Source organism: Falco biarmicus, chromosome Z (assembly GCF_023638135.1).
Source record: "Falco biarmicus isolate bFalBia1 chromosome Z, bFalBia1.pri, whole genome shotgun sequence".
Taxonomy (NCBI): Eukaryota; Metazoa; Chordata; class Aves; order Falconiformes; family Falconidae; genus Falco; species Falco biarmicus.
This window is the reverse complement of record NC_079311.1, coordinates 126,715-143,062: the sequence shown is the minus strand read 5'-3', so window position 1 is coordinate 143,062 and position 16,348 is coordinate 126,715. Positions and strand designations below refer to the sequence as shown.

At 57.6% G+C, this 16,348-nt stretch overlaps 2 protein-coding genes across 2 annotated transcripts; both read left to right on the top strand.

Annotated features, from left to right (window-relative positions):
• Positions 1 to 1,556: 1,556 nt before the first annotated feature.
• On the top strand, positions 1,557 to 7,461 carry LOC130142673 (acrosin-like). The gene is made up of 5 exons (XM_056324982.1): positions 1,557 to 1,681; positions 5,414 to 5,609; positions 5,931 to 6,234; positions 6,516 to 6,655; positions 7,114 to 7,461. Exons 1-5 carry the CDS (start codon positions 1,557 to 1,559, stop codon positions 7,459 to 7,461), a joined length of 1,113 nt encoding a protein of 370 aa, XP_056180957.1.
• Positions 7,462 to 7,645: 184 nt separating this feature from the next.
• LOC130142672 (acrosin-like) lies at positions 7,646 to 14,937 on the top strand. The gene is made up of 5 exons (XM_056324981.1): positions 7,646 to 7,812; positions 12,884 to 13,084; positions 13,424 to 13,707; positions 13,986 to 14,125; positions 14,584 to 14,937. Exons 1-5 carry the CDS (start codon positions 7,646 to 7,648, stop codon positions 14,935 to 14,937), a joined length of 1,146 nt encoding a protein of 381 aa, XP_056180956.1.
• The last annotated feature ends 1,411 nt before the right edge of the window (positions 14,938 to 16,348 follow it).

Genomic DNA, 16,348 nt, shown 5'->3' with positions numbered 1-16,348 from the left:
GCAGCACCGTGAGGAGCATGCAGGGCAGGCTGCAGCGCACGACGACCGTTTCCTGCTGGGGCAATCCCTGCTGATGAAAGGCAGCCTCAGTGACAAAGGCCTGCTCTGTCCTGCCCGCGCTGCTCACAACGGCAGAACTCAGCAGGCTGCCTTCTTGCAATAAAGTGTTTCCGTTGGCATGGCTAACCATGCGCCAGTGCACTGCAGTCTCCTGTGCGAGGCAAGGACTTCCAGAGCCGGCACCTGCCGAAGGAGGCAGGCTGCCAAGTCGGGCACAAAGGGTCACCGCAAAGGGCTGAAGCTCTGCCTGCTCCGAGAGAAGCATGAGGGAACAGTGGAAGGAAGGCAGGCAGGTCATAGGAGGGCTCAGGGCCTTGGGGGTGGCAGTTGGAAGCAGAGAATGCCTTGGGCTGGCTCCTGCTGGCATCCCTGTGGGCTTCTGTACGAGGCGCAAGCCAGCTTGAAAGTGGCCTCTCAGGGCCAGCTGGGCTTCAGGGGAAATCCACGAGCTGGGGCCTTTGCTCACGCCACGGAGTTCCTGGGCTTCCCCAGGCTGCTCTGCTTTCACAGCTGCACCATGTTTCCAAGCCCAAGCCTACGGCTGCAGTGGCTGCAGGGAGCGCCTTGAGCTTTGAGTGGGAGCAAAGAGGCTGCTGCTGCTGCTGCTCGGCAGTTGCCCCCCTCCCTGGCTGCCTCCTGGCTGTAGTAGCGGCCACGCTAGAGGAGCAACCGGAGGCCTGGGCCATACCAGACCCCTATGGAGGGGTGCCGCGGGGACTCGAGTGGAATGGTCGAGACTAGGGGACCAGGCCCCCCGTCCGGTGGGCTTTTTTTGAGGGCTTGAGGCTCTGCAGAGGGGTCTGGGGTGCAACGAAGGCCTCAGAAGGGGGCCTGAGTGGACTAGAGAGAGCCTAAGGCAGCCTCCGGGTAGCCAGGGGAAAGGGTGCCCAGTGCCAGGTGGCCTCCACAGCCACCAGGGACGTGGGCACAGGCACCGTCACGTGGGGAGGCAGGGAGCGTGGCATGGGCTTGTTGTGCTCATCATCTCCTTGCCCCTTTGCAGTGCCTTGATCTTGCAGCTAGCCCAGGCACTGCCCCCCACCAGCACAGGGACCCTTGCACAGCACTCCAGCTTAAGATCACTGGCACCGGCTGCCCAGAGAGGCCTCTGGAGACATTCCAGCACCACCTGCACAGGATTTTGTGCAACCTGCTCTAGCACAGCCGGCTTTTGCAGGGCGTTGGACTGGATAATCTCCAGAGGTTCCCTCCAACAACGACCATTGTGTGATTCTGGGACTCGCGGCACTTTGGCTGAGGAAGAAGAGGTCAGGACCCTCAGGCCACCCGACACCTGACTGCCTTCCCAGTGCCTGTCCAAGAAACCTGCCAGTCCTCACTAACAGAAGTTGGACCTGCACACGTGGGCTTGCACATGTGCATGAGCACTGCAGGGCAACAGCCTTCTCTCTCTTCCCCGTCCTCTACCGCAGGGCGAGCGCAGATGTTCTGCCAAGGGAGCACCAGCCTGCACAGGCCACGCTGCTGTCGCTGTCATGCAGCGCCTCTTCTACCCCGGGCTCCCTCTACTGTGTCCCACACCACTGGCCTGGTGTGATGGCAGAGCCAGTGGCACTACCCTGTTGACGCAGAAGGCTCGGACACAACTGATACGACCAATGTGATCAAGTTGGTGCCACTTTATTAAGGGATACACAGCAATTCATACTCTACAGATGCTCTTAACAGACTCACAGCCATTTATACCCCCAGCTAAAAATACACACTCTACGCAGGCTTTGGTATGGAAAAGGTGATCGGTTAAAACGACTCGTTCACACGCTTCCACCTCCCCTAGGATTGGTCCCAGTGTGGTGCCCACACGCTGCTCCCCCCTTGTGCAGGCATCCGGTTTTTCCTCACCTTTCTGTCCAGCTCTCTTATCTCTCTGGCGAGTACACAGTCTCTTTGTCTCTCTTGGCCTTGCATATGTCCTTCACAACACCTGCAGCTTGTTACAGCTGCGGCCTGCTCGGCCTGCTATTCCAACAAAGTTACGTGGTCTGCACTGCTCATAATATGTCCGTTGTCTTCCAGCCACTCCACAAATCCCCCTTTTTGTTTTTGAGCGATCCAGACCCCTTTTATCAATCTGTTCATCATTCTCATAAAGCAATTCCACACGCAGCCCATTATCACCAAAGAGATTACAATGGCAAATAACATCGTTAACCCGCGCAGAAACAAGTCTTTTAACCCTCCAGTAATTCCTAAACCCTGTAGCCAGTCCGTTAACCCGTTCTCAGCCTTGATGGCCTGTACGTTTTTTCTCAACTCTGCAAGCTGCTTATGAATAGAGTTTGAGCGATCAGTCAAATTCATACAACACGTTCCTTAGCGCTCTTCACTCTAGGCTACTCTCTACTGTTCATGCTGTTTCCTTATCTTCTAGAGGTGAGATCACATTCCTCCTTTGTTTCTGTTGCATCCCAGTTTCTTCTCATACTCCCTCAAAGTTATGAACTCTTTGCTGCAGGATCTCAGCTGCACATCGCCAAAGCAAGGCCACAACCTCACATTATCCCACTGTCTCTGTTCCGTACGATTCTACAATTACCAGGGGCCCCCTCCCCCTCCCCCTCCCCCCCCCCCCTTTTTTTTTTTTTTTGAACAGCTAGTACTGGGTTTTCCATGTTCTGCAGGGCCCTTGCAAACATGACGGCAACCAAGGCAATAGCAAACAAACGATACTGCCAATTGAGTGAATGGATGCCAAAAAGGCTGACATTTTCTCAGGTTTTGATAACATGTTGCTGCAATGGGGCGCCTAAAATCCGCGCAGCATGTACCATCAAAATCCTCACAGCCATGTCCTTGAGCCAACAACAAAAAGGCAATACTTGCTCTGTTTTGTATGTAATAGCGGCCAATTTGACTCACGTTCTTAACTGCCTAACAAACAAGGTGATTTAACTCTTGAATGCTTTCCCTGCTGTTACTCCGGAGAAGAGAAGAACCACTGCAATACGTTCCCGTCAGTTCCATAAATCAACTACATCATTACCTGCTTCATCCAAAGCTATATTGCGTTTAAGCGCATTATGCTTATCAACATGTTCACGTGTTGATTTATGTGGGTGTCATGGTCCCATCGTAGCCTCCTACTACGTTAGCATCTACATAAAGACAACTATCGACATTCAAAGCGCAAACAATATCAGCTTCTTTTGCATTAACATCATACAGAGGTAATCCCTTGTCCCCGATATCAAGGCTTTCAGTAAGATTCTTCATTCCCCACATACATTCACTTGTTTGCAAGTCAGGAAGGGCACACCAAGCCAGGATGTGTTCAGTTGCTGTGCTAAGGAGACCCACACATCAGTTGTTGGGTTGACTGGCGGCAGCAGCGCTCCCACGGTCCGGCACGCTAAGCTCAGGCCGCACACAGCGAGCAGGTATCCCATCGCGGACCTTCATCTGTAGAAACACAAGCATCACCTCTCCCCCAAGTTAACAATCCATGCGGTCCTGACCAATGCCTGGTATGAGGGTCTTTCCCGCGTACTAAGACACCTTGGTGCTTTTGCTGCTTGTCACCAGTTGACACAAAATATCGTACAATGGGAGGCACCGCACGGTCGACAGAGATTTTCAAAAAGTTCAAAATATAGCATGCTTTCTCGGAACGTGCCTCTGGGTCATTCCCCTCATTCCCCTTTTCTGTTTTTCAAGCAGGCGTTTAAGAGTATCATTCATGCATTCAACGATGGCTTGGCCCGCAGGGGAATGGGGAATACCAAATTGCTGGGGATCCCCCACCGGCATTGTAATGAGTTACATCTGTTGTAACACCAGCGTTGGAAAGCTTGAAGGCCTCTGCCATTAACTCCAAAACGGGACACGGGGATACCGTTTGGACAGGCTGGACAGGCTGCAACAATGCTGCGTGCAGCAGCCTGAGAGAGACTCTTTTGGCCAAACTGTTGGTACAAGAATCGCCAATTCTGATGATAAAATTGGTGGGCTAACACGACCTGCAGGTGGGCCTCAGGAACAGGCACCGACAGAGCCACAGAACCTGGAGCATCAACTCCAGCATTGCCATCGATTGCAGAACCGCGTAGGGAAGTGTGGCCGTAACATGCATAACATAGAATGGAGAACGGCGTTTCCAAATCCCTTCCCGAACTACAGTCAAAATTGCCAAAAAGCTTAGGATGGGTGATACGGCCATGGACAGCCAGCTCCAACTGGGAAAGGAGGGCTGCCACACAGGCTGAATCAGTAATGAGATTAACAGGGCCTGGGAAATAAAGAAATGCCAAGGCCGCAGCCCGCAACGCCATGACTTGCGATGATCCTTCCTGATGCACAATTTGGGAAGGCCATTGCCCATTTTTTTCCAAGCCACTGCGGCTTTTCCCACTTTTCCAGACCCATCTGTAAATACCGTATCACCTTTGATTGGTGGTCTCCAACTCAGTTGCCGTGGCTGCAAAGTTAGATCTACAGTCATTGCCCAAAGTGGATGAGGTGGATGATGGTACTGAACTTGCCCTTGAAAATTGCCAAGAGCCACTTGAAGGGCAGTAGAGCCTGACAGCGCCCATTCAGCGCAAAATTGTTGTACAGGGGCTATCACAACATGTGGAACACCTCCAGTCCACTCTAAATATCTTTTGGGGATTTTTACGATCAATTCAGTAACAAGTTCGTACCATCAAACCAGCAGATTTCATAGACTGCAAAGGCAAAGTGATCCCAGCTTCTGCCTCCACTCCTGCTTGGAACCCCTCCTATTGCCTCCCCTCCCTACCCTCACCCCCCCCGCCCCACCCCCCCCTGCCCCACCCCCCCCCCCCCCGACACCACCACGCCCAGCACCCGGAACCAGGCACTCTGTGACATCAGTCCCACGTCCAAGGGAACCCCGGGCAACGGGAATCCTGCGGGCAGTCCGTCGGCAGCCGTACTGGTGGCGACAAGCCCTCGTCCTTGCAGCTGCCACATGTCGCTGGCAGCGATGGATTTTCTGCGTCTCCTCGTTGTCCTGCTGGCCGTGTGCTGTCCTGTGCACGGCACATGGGACAGCTGTGGGTAAGTGGCCCGAGGCTCTGGGAGGGAGTTGGGCAAGCCTTGTGGGCTTCACTGGAGGGGGCCTGCTTGTCCCCCGTGGCCACCCCCCAGGTTCCTGAAAGCCATGTGGGAGGCTCAGTGCCTTGACAGCAGCCAGGCCGCCGGCACAACTGGTCTGCGGGCTGAAGCAGAAAGCGGGGCGAGGGGAGCGGGTTTTGGCCCCACGGGTTTCCTCGGCCCGTCTGGCCATGCCTTGTGGGGAGGGAAGACGGCTGGCCTTCAGCCGCAACGGCGCAAGCCACCCAGCAGCACAGTAAGGAGTTTCTGGTTACAGAGGGAGCTGCGGGCTTCGTCCCATGGCTTTGCACTACGGCATGTCGCGCGTCGTGGGTGGCACAGATGCCCTGCCGGGGGCCTGGCCCTGGATCGTCAGCATCCAGGCTCTCGTGGAAGGAGGCACGGCGCACATCTGCGGGGGCTCCCTCATCAGCCCACAGTGGGTCCTCACAGCAGCCCACTGCTTCATCGAGGTCAGGTAAGGAGGACCAGGGCTCGGGGCTAGCCCCACAACACTAGCAGGTGCCCTGAGCGCAGCGGCACGTGCTACTGCCGTCCCCTTGCCCTGCAGGACGCCCAGTGCCTGGGCACTCCGGAGCCCCGCCGAGGGGCTGCTCAGGAGAAGGCTGGGCTCGTGCCACTGCTTCCCAGCAGCCTGCCGCTCAACGCTGCTTGAGCCCAAGGCACGCGAGGGCAGTCGCAGCCTCCCTAGCGCTGCTTGCCTCTCTCCCTCGTCGAGCAGAAGGCAGGGCAAGTGCCGGGCTGCTGCAGCACGTGGCTGCGCTCCCTCTGAGCCCTCTCTCCATCTGCCTTCCAGGGACATCACCGTCTTGCGCGTGGTGCTCGGTGCCACCCAGCTGACTCAGCTGGGCCCTGAGGCTCAGGTGCACGCCGTCAGGCGGCTGCTGGTTCACCAGCACTACTGGAACGTCACGCAGAGGAACGACATTGCCTTGCTGGAGCTGGACCAGCCTGTCCAGTGCAACAGCTACGTACAGCTTGCCTGTGTGCCCGACGCCTCGCTGAGAGTCTCAGAGCTGACAGCCTGCTACGTCAGTGGCTGGGGTGCCAGGAAAGCAAGAGGTGAGTGGCCCAAACGCAGTGGCGGTGCCAGTGCAAGCTTGGCCAGCTTGGGGAAGGAGGATGCGCTTCCTGACGGCAGAGGCGAAAGCCAGTGTCAGGCTGTGGGGGCATATGCCTCTCTCTTCCAGAGAGGGGCCGGAGCCATTGACCCAGAGCAAGGCAGAAAGGCAAGAGCGGTCCAGCGCCTGTCGGCATGCAAAGCCGAGCCCCAGGGGAGCGCTTCAGCCAGACGCGGGAGGAGAACTGGCAATCAGCGGCTGGGTGTTCATTCCTTTCTGTGCTCTTCACAGCTGGAGGATCGGCATACGTGCTGCAGGAGGCCCAGGTCCACCTCATTGATGCCAGGGTCTGTAACAGCAGCGGCTGGTACAGGGGGGCCATCCACACCCACAACATGTGTGCTGGCTATCCGCAGGGCGGCATCGACACCTGCCAGGTAGGAGCGTGCTACAAGCCAAGCCCCGGCAGCACAGGCAGCCCCGCCACAACCGCCCAAACGTGCGCCATCACGGCCTTTTGCTGGCCACTCACACTCCCATGGCTGGGTCCCCACCGCTGAGGGCCTTACCCGCCCTTCCCCATGGGCAGGCCCTTGCCCAGGGCCTGCCCGCCTTGTCCCGGAGGCTTGGCACGCTGCCCAGAAGGCCCACGCGGTGCCCTTGGCAGCCCACAGCTCCACCATCCCAGCCGTCTGACACACCTTCACCACCACCGTGAAGAGCGGTGAGAGCGAGCCCTGCCTTACAGGCCCACCGCCCCCTGCCAGGCAAGCTTCTACAGAGCTTGGCTGGCCACTGAATGCAGCTCTGGCAGGTGCCGTGAGAGAGAAGGAGCCAGCCACCGGGCTGACGGTGGCCACCCAACAACCCCTTCGTCCTCTCTCCTGTGCTGCAGGGGGACAGCGGTGGGCCTCTCGTGTGCCAAGACAAGAGCGCCGACTACTTCTGGCTTGTTGGCGTGACCAGCTGGGGGACGGGCTGTGCGAGAGCAAGGAAGCCCGGAGTCTACACCTCCACCCAGCACTTCTACGACTGGATCCTGGCGCAGATGGGCCTGCGCCCAGCAGTAACCACTACTGCAAGGCCACAGCCAGTCTTCACCTACACCCCCGTTCAGAGGCCAAGGCCAAGGCCAAGGCCAACAGAATCGAGCCGGTTTCCACCCTGCCCGTTTCCAGTCCAGAAGCTGCTGGACTTCTTTACTCGGCTGCAGGAGCTCCTGCAGTACCTAAGGGCGAAATAGCTTGGAGCAGCACCGTGAGCAGCATGCAGGGCAGGCTGCAGCGCACGACGACCGTTTCCTGCTGGGGCAATCCCTGCTGATGAAAGGCAGCCTCAGTGACAAAGGCCTGCTCTGTCCTGCCCACGCTGCTCACAACGGCAGAACTCAGCAGGCTGCCTTCTTGCAATAAAGTGTTTCCGTTGGCATGGCTAACCATGCGCCAGTGCACTGCAGTCTCCTGTGCGAGGCAAGGACTTCCAGAGCCGGCACCTGCCGAAGGAGGCAGGCTGCCAAGTCGGGCACAAAGGGTCACCGCAAAGGGCTGAAGCTCTGCCTGCTCCGAGAGAAGCATGAGGAAACAGTGGAAGGAAGGCAGGCAGGTCATAGGAGGGCTCAGGGCCTTGGGGGTGGCAGTTGGAAGCAGAGAATGCCTTGGGCTGGCTCCTGCTGGCATCCCTGTGGGCTTCTGCACGAGGCGCAAGCCAGCTTGAAAGTGGCCTCTCAGGGCCAGCTGGGCTTCAGGGGAAATCCACGAGCTGGGGCCTTTGCTCACGCCACGGAGTTCCTGGGCTTCCCCAGGCTGCTCTGCTTTCACAGCTGCACCATGTTTCCAAGCCCAAGCCTACGGCTGCAGTGGCTGCAGGGAGCGCCTTGAGCTTTGAGTGGGAGCAAAGAGGCTGCTGCTGCTGCTGCTCGGCAGTTGCCCCCCTCCCTGGCTGCCTCCTGGCTGTAGTAGCGGCCACGCTAGAGGAGCAACCGGAGGCCTGGGCCATACCAGACCCCTATGGAGGGGTGCCGCGGGGACTCGAGTGGAATGGTCGAGACTAGGGGACCAGGCCCCCCGTCCGGTGGGCTTTTTTTGAGGGCTTGAGGCTCTGCAGAGGGGTCTGGGGTGCAACGAAGGCCTCAGAAGGGGGCCTGAGTGGACTAGAGAGAGCCTAAGGCAGCCTCCGGGTAGCCAGGGGAAAGGGTGCCCAGTGCCAGGTGGCCTCCACAGCCACCAGGGACGTGGGCACAGGCACCGTCACGTGGGGAGGCAGGGAGCGTGGCATGGGCTTGTTGTGCTCATCATCTCCTTGCCCCTTTGCAGTGCCTTGATCTTGCAGCTAGCCCAGGCACTGCCCCCCACCAGCACAGGGACCCTTGCACAGCACTCCAGCTTAAGATCACTGGCACCGGCTGCCCAGAGAGGCCTCTGGAGACATTCCAGCACCACCTGCACAGGATTTTGTGCAACCTGCTCTAGCACAGCCTGCTTTTGCAGGGCGTTGGACTGGATAATCTCCAGAGGTTCCCTCCAACAACGACCATTGTGTGATTCTGGGACTCGCGGCACTTTGGCTGAGGAAGAAGAGGTCAGGACCCTCAGGCCACCCGACACCTGACTGCCTTCCCAGTGCCTGTCCAAGAAACCTGCCAGTCCTCACTAACAGAAGTTGGACCTGCACACGTGGGCTTGCACATGTGCATGAGCACTGCAGGGCAACAGCCTTCTCTCTCTTCCCCGTCCTCTACCGCAGGGCGAGCGCAGATGTTCTGCCAAGGGAGCACCAGCCTGCACAGGCCCCGCTGCTGTCGCTGTCATGCAGCGCCTCTTCTACCCCGGGCTCCCTCTACTGTGTCCCACACCACTGGCCTGGTGTGATGGCAGAGCCAGTGGCACTACCCTGTTGACGCAGAAGGCTCGGACACAACTGATACGACCAATGTGATCAAGTTGGTGCCACTTTATTAAGGGATACACAGCAATTCATACTCTACAGATGCTCTTAACAGACTCACAGCCATTTATACCCCCAGCTAAAAATACACACTCTACGCAGGCTTTGGTATGGAAAAGGCGATCGGTTAAAACGACTCGTTCACACGCTTCCACCTCCCCTAGGATTGGTCCCAGTGTGGTGCCCACACGCTGCTCCCCCCTTGTGCAGGCATCCGGTTTTTCCTCACCTTTCTGTCCAGCTCTCTTATCTCTCTGGCGAGTACACAGTCTCTTTGTCTCTCTTGGCCTTGCATATGTCCTTCACAACACCTGCAGCTTGTTACAGCTGCGGCCTGCTCGGCCTGCTATTCCAACAAAGTTACGTGGTCTGCACTGCTCATAATATGTCCGTTGTCTTCCAGCCACTCCACAAATCCCCCTTTTTGTTTTTGAGCGATCCAGACCCCTTTTATCAATCTGTTCATCATTCTCATAAAGCAATTCCACACGCAGCCCATTATCACCAAAGAGATTACAATGGCAAATAACATCGTTAACCCGCGCAGAAACAAGTCTTTTAACCCTCCAGTAATTCCTAAACCCTGTAGCCAGTCCGTTAACCCGTTCTCAGCCTTGATGGCCTGTACGTTTTTTCTCAACTCTGCAAGCTGCTTATGAATAGAGTTTGAGCGATCAGTCAAATTCATACAACACGTTCCTTAGCGCTCTTCACTCTAGGCTACTCTCTACTGTTCATGCTGTTTCCTTATCTTCTAGAGGTGAGATCACATTCCTCCTTTGTTTCTGTTGCATCCTAGTTTCTTCTCATACTCCCTCAAAGTTATGAACTCTTTGCTGCAGGATCTCAGCTGCACATCGCCAAAGCAAGGCCACAACCTCACATTATCCCACTGTCTCTGTTCCGTACGATTCTACAATTACCAGGGGTCCCCTCCCCCTCCCCCTCCCCCCCCCCCCCCTTTTTTTTTTTTTGAACAGCTAGTACCGGGTTTTCCATGTTCTGCAGGGCCCTTGCAAACATGACGGCAACCAAGGCAATAGCAAACAAACGATACTGCCAATTGAGTGAATGGATGCCAAAAAGGCTGACATTTTCTCAGGTTTTGATAACATGTTGCTGCAATGGGGCGCCTAAAATCCGCGCAGCATGTACCATCAAAATCCTAAAAGCCATGTCCTTGAGCCAACAACAAAAAGCCAATACTTGCTCTGTTTTGTATGTAATAGCGGCCAATTTGACTCACGTTCTTAACTGCCTAACAAACAAGGTGATTTAACTCTTGAATGCTTTCCCTGCTGTTACTCCGGAGAAGAGAAGAACCACTGCAATACGTTCCCGTCAGTTCCATAAATCAACTACATCATTACCTGCTTCATCCAAAGCTATATTGCGTTTAAGCGCATTATGCTTATCAACATGTTCACGTGTTGATTTATGTGGGTGTCATGGTCCCATCGTAGCCTCCTACTACGTTAGCATCTACATAAAGACAACCATCGACATTCAAAGCGCAAACAATATCAGCTTCTTTTGCATTAACATCATACAGAGGTAATCCCTTGTCCCCGATATCAAGGCTTTCAGTAAGATTCTTCATTCCCCACATACATTCACTTGTTTGCAAGTCAGGAAGGGCACACCAAGCCAGGATGTGTTCAGTTGCTGTGCTAAGGAGACCCACACATCAGTTGTTGGGTTGACTGGCGGCAGCAGCGCTCCCACGGTCCGGCACGCTAAGCTCAGGCCGCACACAGCGAGCAGGTATCCCATCGCGGACCTTCATCTGTAGAAACACAAGCATCACCTCTCCCCCAAGTTAACAATCCATGCGGTCCTGACCAATGCCTGGTATGAGGGTCTTTCCCGCGTACTAAGACACCTTGGTGCTTTTGCTGCTTGTCACCAGTTGACACAAAATAACGTACAATGGGAGGCACCGCACGGTCGACAGAGATTTTCAAAAAGTTCAAAATATAGCATGCTTTCTCGGAACGTGCCTCTGGGTCATTCCCCTCATTCCCCTTTTCTGTTTTTCAAGCAGGCGTTTAAGAGTATCATTCATGCATTCAACGATGGCTTGGCCCGCAGGGGAATGGGGAATACCAAATTGCTGGGGATCCCCCACCGGCATTGTAATGAGTTACATCTGTTGTAACACCAGCGTTGGAAAGCTTGAAGGCCTCTGCCATTAACTCCAAAACGGGGCACGGGGATACCGTTTGGACAGGCTGGACAGGCTGCAACAATGCTGCGTGCAGCAGCCTGAGAGAGACTCTTTTGGCCAAACTGTTGGTACAAGAATCGCCAATTCTGATGATAAAATTGGTGGGCTAACACGACCTGCAGGTGGGCCTCAGGAACAGGCACCGACAGAGCCACAGAACCTGGAGCATCAACTCCAGCATTGCCATCGATTGCAGAACCACGTAGGGAAGTGTGGCCGTAACATGCATAACATGGAATGGAGAACGGCGTTTCCAAATCCCTTCCCGAACTACAGTCAAAATTGCCAAAAAGCTTAGGATGGGTGATACGGCCATGGACAGCCAGCTCCAACTGGGAAAGGAGGGCTGCCACACAGGCTGAATCAGTAATGAGATTAACAGGGCCTGGGAAATAAAGAAATGCCAAGGCCGCAGCCCGCAACGCCATGACTTGCGATGATCCTTCCTGATGCACAATTTGGGAAGGCCATTGCCCATTTTTTTCCAAGCCACTGCGGCTTTTCCCACTTTTCCAGACCCATCTGTAAATACCGTATCACCTTTGATTGGTGGTCTCCAACTCAGTTGCCGTGGCTGCAAAGTTAGATCTACAGTCATTGCCCAAAGTGGATGAGGTGGATGATGGTACTGAACTTGCCCTTGAAAATTGCCAAGAGCCACTTGAAGGGCAGTAGAGCCTGACAGCGCCCATTCAGCGCAAAATTGTTGTACAGGGGCTATCACAACATGTGGAACACCTCCAGTCCACTCTAAATATCTTTTGGGGATTTTTACGATCAATTCAGTAACAAGTTCGTACCATCAAACCAGCAGATTTCATAGACTGCAAAGGCAAAGTGATCCCAGCTTCTGCCTCCACTCCTGCTTGGAACCCCTCCTATTGCCTCCCCTCCCTACCCTCACCCCCCCGCCCCACCCCCCCTGCCCCACCCCCTCCCCCCCCCCCCCGACACCACCACGCCCAGCACCCGGAACCAGGCACTCTGTGACATCAGTCCCACGTCCAAGGGAACCCCGGGCAACGGGAATCCTGCGGGCAGTCCGTCGGCAGCCGTACTGGTGGCGACAAGCCCTCGTCCTTGCAGCTGCCACATGTCACTGGCAGCGATGGATTTTCTGCGTCTCCTCGTTGTCCTGCTGGCCGTGTGCTGTCCTGTGCACGGCACATGGGACAGCTGTGGGTAAGTGGCCCGAGGCTCTGGGAGGGAGTTGGGCAAGCCTTGTGGGCTTCACTGGAGGGGGCCTGCTTGTCCCCCGTGGCCACCCCCCAGGTTCCTGAAAGCCATGTGGGAGGCTCAGTGCCTTGACAGCAGCCAGGCCGCCGGCACAACTGGTCTGCGGGCTGAAGCAGAAAGCGGGGCGAGGGGAGCGGGTTTTGGCCCCACGGGTTTCCTCGGCCCGTCTGGCCATGCCTTGTGGGGAGGGAAGACGGCTGGCCTTCAGCCGCAACGGCGCAAGCCACCCAGCAGCACAGTAAGGAGTTTCTGGTTACAGAGGGAGCTGCGGGCTTCGTCCCATGGCTTTGCACTACGGCATGTCGCGCGTCGTGGGTGGCACAGATGCCCTGCCGGGGGCCTGGCCCTGGATCGTCAGCATCCAGGCTCTCGTGGAAGGAGGCACGGCGCACATCTGCGGGGGCTCCCTCATCAGCCCACAGTGGGTCCTCACAGCAGCCCACTGCTTCATCGAGGTCAGGTAAGGAGGACCAGGGCTCGGGGCTAGCCCCACAACACTAGCAGGTGCCCTGAGCACAGCGGCACGTGCTACTGCCGTCCCCTTGCCCTGCAGGACGCCCAGTGCCTGGGCACTCCGGAGCCCCGCCGAGGGGCTGCTCAGGAGAAGGCTGGGCTCGTGCCACTGCTTCCCAGCAGCCTGCCGCTCAACGCTGCTTGAGCCCAAGGCACGCGAGGGCAGTCGCAGCCTCCCTAGCGCTGCTTGCCTCTCTCCCTCGTCGAGCAGAAGGCAGGGCAAGTGCCGGGCTGCTGCAGCACGTGGCTGCGCTCCCTCTGAGCCCTCTCTCCATCTGCCTTCCAGGGACATCACCGTCTTGCGCGTGGTGCTCGGTGCCACCCAGCTGACTCAGCTGGGCCCTGAGGCTCAGGTGCGCGCCGTCAGGCGGCTGCTGGTTCACCAGCACTACTGGAACGTCACGCAGAGGAACGACATTGCCTTGCTGGAGCTGGACCAGCCTGTCCAGTGCAACAGCTACGTACAGCTTGCCTGTGTGCCCGACGCCTCGCTGAGAGTCTCAGAGCTGACAGCCTGCTACGTCAGTGGCTGGGGTGCCAGGAAAGCAAGAGGTGAGTGGCCCAAACGCAGTGGCGGTGCCAGTGCAAGCTTGGCCAGCTTGGGGAAGGAGGATGCGCTTCCTGACGGCAGAGGCGAAAGCCAGTGTCAGGCTGTGGGGGCATATGCCTCTCTCTTCCAGAGAGGGGCCGGAGCCATTGACCCAGAGCAAGGCAGAAAGGCAAGAGCGGTCCAGCGCCTGTCGGCATGCAAAGCCGAGCCCCGGGGGAGCGCTTCAGCCAGACGCGGGAGGAGAACTGGCAATCAGCGGCTGGGTGTTCATTCCTTTCTGTGCTCTTCACAGCTGGAGGATCGGCATACGTGCTGCAGGAGGCCCAGGTCCACCTCATTGATGCCAGGGTCTGTAACAGCAGCGGCTGGTACAGGGGGGCCATCCACACCCACAACATGTGTGCTGGCTATCCGCAGGGCGGCATCGACACCTGCCAGGTAGGAGCGTGCTACAAGCCAAGCCCCGGCAGCACAGGCAGCCCCGCCACAACCGCCCAAACGTGCGCCATCACGGCCTTTTGCTGGCCACTCACACTCCCATGGCTGGGTCCCCACCGCTGAGGGCCTTACCCGCCCTTCCCCATGGGCAGGCCCTTGCCCAGGGCCTGCCCGCCTTGTCCCAGAGGCTTGGCACGCTGCCCAGAAGGCCCACGCGGTGCCCTTGGCAGCCCACAGCTCCACCATCCCAGCCGTCTGACACACCTTCACCACCACCGTGAAGAGCGGTGAGAGCGAGCCCTGCCTTACAGGCCCACCGCCCCCTGCCAGGCAAACTTCTACAGAGCTTGGCTGGCCACTGAATGCAGCTCTGGCAGGTGCCGTGAGAGAGAAGGAGCCAGCCACCGGGCTGACGGTGGCCACCCAACAACCCCTTCGTCCTCTCTCCTGTGCTGCAGGGGGACAGCGGTGGGCCTCTCGTGTGCCAAGACAAGAGCGCCGACTACTTCTGGCTTGTTGGCGTGACCAGCTGGGGGACGGGCTGTGCGAGAGCAAGGAAGCCCGGAGTCTACACCTCCACCCAGCACTTCTACGACTGGATCCTGGCGCAGATGGGCCTGCGCCCAGCAGTAACCACTACTGCAAGGCCACAGCCAGTCTTCACCTACACCCCCGTTCAGAGGCCAAGGCCAAGGCCAAGGCCAAGGCCAACAGAATCGAGCCGGTTTCCACCCTGCCCGTTTCCAGTCCAGAAGCTGCTGGACTTCTTTACTCGGCTGCAGGAGCTCCTGCAGTACCTAAGGGCGAAATAGCTTGGAGCAGCACTGTGAGGAGCATGCAGGGCAGGCTGCAGCGCACGACGACCGTTTCCTGCTGGGGCAATCCCTGCTGATGAAAGGCAGCCTCAGTGACAAAGGCCTGCTCTGTCCTGCCCGCGCTGCTCACAACGGCAGAACTCAGCAGGCTGCCTTCTTGCAATAAAGTGTTTCCGTTGGCATGGCTAACCATGCGCCAGTGCACTGCAGTCTCCTGTGCGAGGCAAGGACTTCCAGAGCCGGCACCTGCCGAAGGAGGCAGGCTGCCAAGTCGGGCACAAAGGGTCACCGCAAAGGGCTGAAGCTCTGCCTGCTCCGAGAGAAGCATGAGGGAACAGTGGAAGGAAGGCAGGCAGGTCATAGGAGGGCTCAGGGCCTTGGGGGTGGCAGTTGGAAGCAGAGAATGCCTTGGGCTGGCTCCTGCTGGCATCCCTGTGGGCTTCTGTACCAGGCGCAAACCAGCTTGAAAGTGGCCTCTCAGGGCCAGCTGGGCTTCAGGGGAAATCCACGAGCTGGGGCCTTTGCTCACGCCACGGAGTTCCTGGGCTTCCCCAGGCTGCTCTGCTTTCACAGCTGCACCACGTTTCCAAGCCCAAGCCTACGGCTGCAGTGGCTGCAGGGAGCGCCTTGAGCTTTGAGTGGGAGCAAAGAGGCTGCTGCTGCTGCTGCTCGGCAGTTGCCCCCCTCCCTGGCTGCCTCCTGGCTGTAGTAGCGGCCACGCTAGAGGAGCAACCGGAGGCCTGGGGCATACCAGACCCCTATGGAGAGGTGCCGCGGGGACTCGAGTGGAATGGTCGAGACTAGGGGACCAGGCCCCCCGTCCGGTGGGCTTTTTTTGAGGGCTTGAGGCTCTGCAGAGGGGTCTGGGGTGCAACGAAGGCCTCAGAAGGGGGCCTGAGTGGACTAGAGAGAGCCTAAGGCAGCCTCCGGGTAGCCAGGGGAAAGGGTGCCCAGTGCCAGGTGGCCTCCACAGCCACCAGGGACCTGGGCACAGGCACCGTCACGTGGGGAGGCAGGGAGCGTGGCATGGGCTTGTTGTGCTCATCATCTCCTTGCCCCTTTGCAGTGCCTTGATCTTGCAGCTAGCCCAGGCACTGCCCCCCACCAGCACAGGGACCCTTGCACAGCACTCCAGCTTAAGATCACTGGCACCGGCTGCCCAGAGAGGCCTCTGGAGACATTCCAGCACCACCTGCACAGGATTTTGTGCAACCTGCTCTAGCACAGCCTGCTTTTGCAGGGCGTTGGACTGGATAATCTCCAGAGGTTCCCTCCAACAACGACCATTGTGTGATTCTGGGACTCGCGGCACTTTGGCTGAGGAAGAAGAGGTCAGGACCCTCAGGCCACCCGACACCTGACTGCCTTCCCAGTGCCTGTCCAAGAAACCTGCCAGTCCTCACTAACA

Coding starts and splice junctions, on each gene's coding strand:
- LOC130142673 (XM_056324982.1), top strand. CDS start 1,557: ATGCAGCGCCTCTTCTACCCCGGGCTCCCTCTACTGTGTCCCACACCA. Junction 5,610..5,930: donor CAGCCCACTGCTTCATCGAG/GTCAGGTAAGGA, acceptor GCTCCCTCTGAG/CCCTCTCTCCATCTGCCTTC. Junction 6,235..6,515: donor AAGAGGTGAGTGGCCCAAAC/GCAGTGGCGGTG, acceptor TCACAGCTGGAG/GATCGGCATACGTGCTGCAG.
- LOC130142672 (XM_056324981.1), top strand. CDS start 7,646: ATGGCTAACCATGCGCCAGTGCACTGCAGTCTCCTGTGCGAGGCAAGG. Junction 7,813..12,883: donor GAGGAAACAGTGGAAGGAAG/GCAGGCAGGTCA, acceptor TTCTGGTTACAG/AGGGAGCTGCGGGCTTCGTC. Junction 13,708..13,985: donor AGGTGAGTGGCCCAAACGCA/GTGGCGGTGCCA, acceptor TCACAGCTGGAG/GATCGGCATACGTGCTGCAG.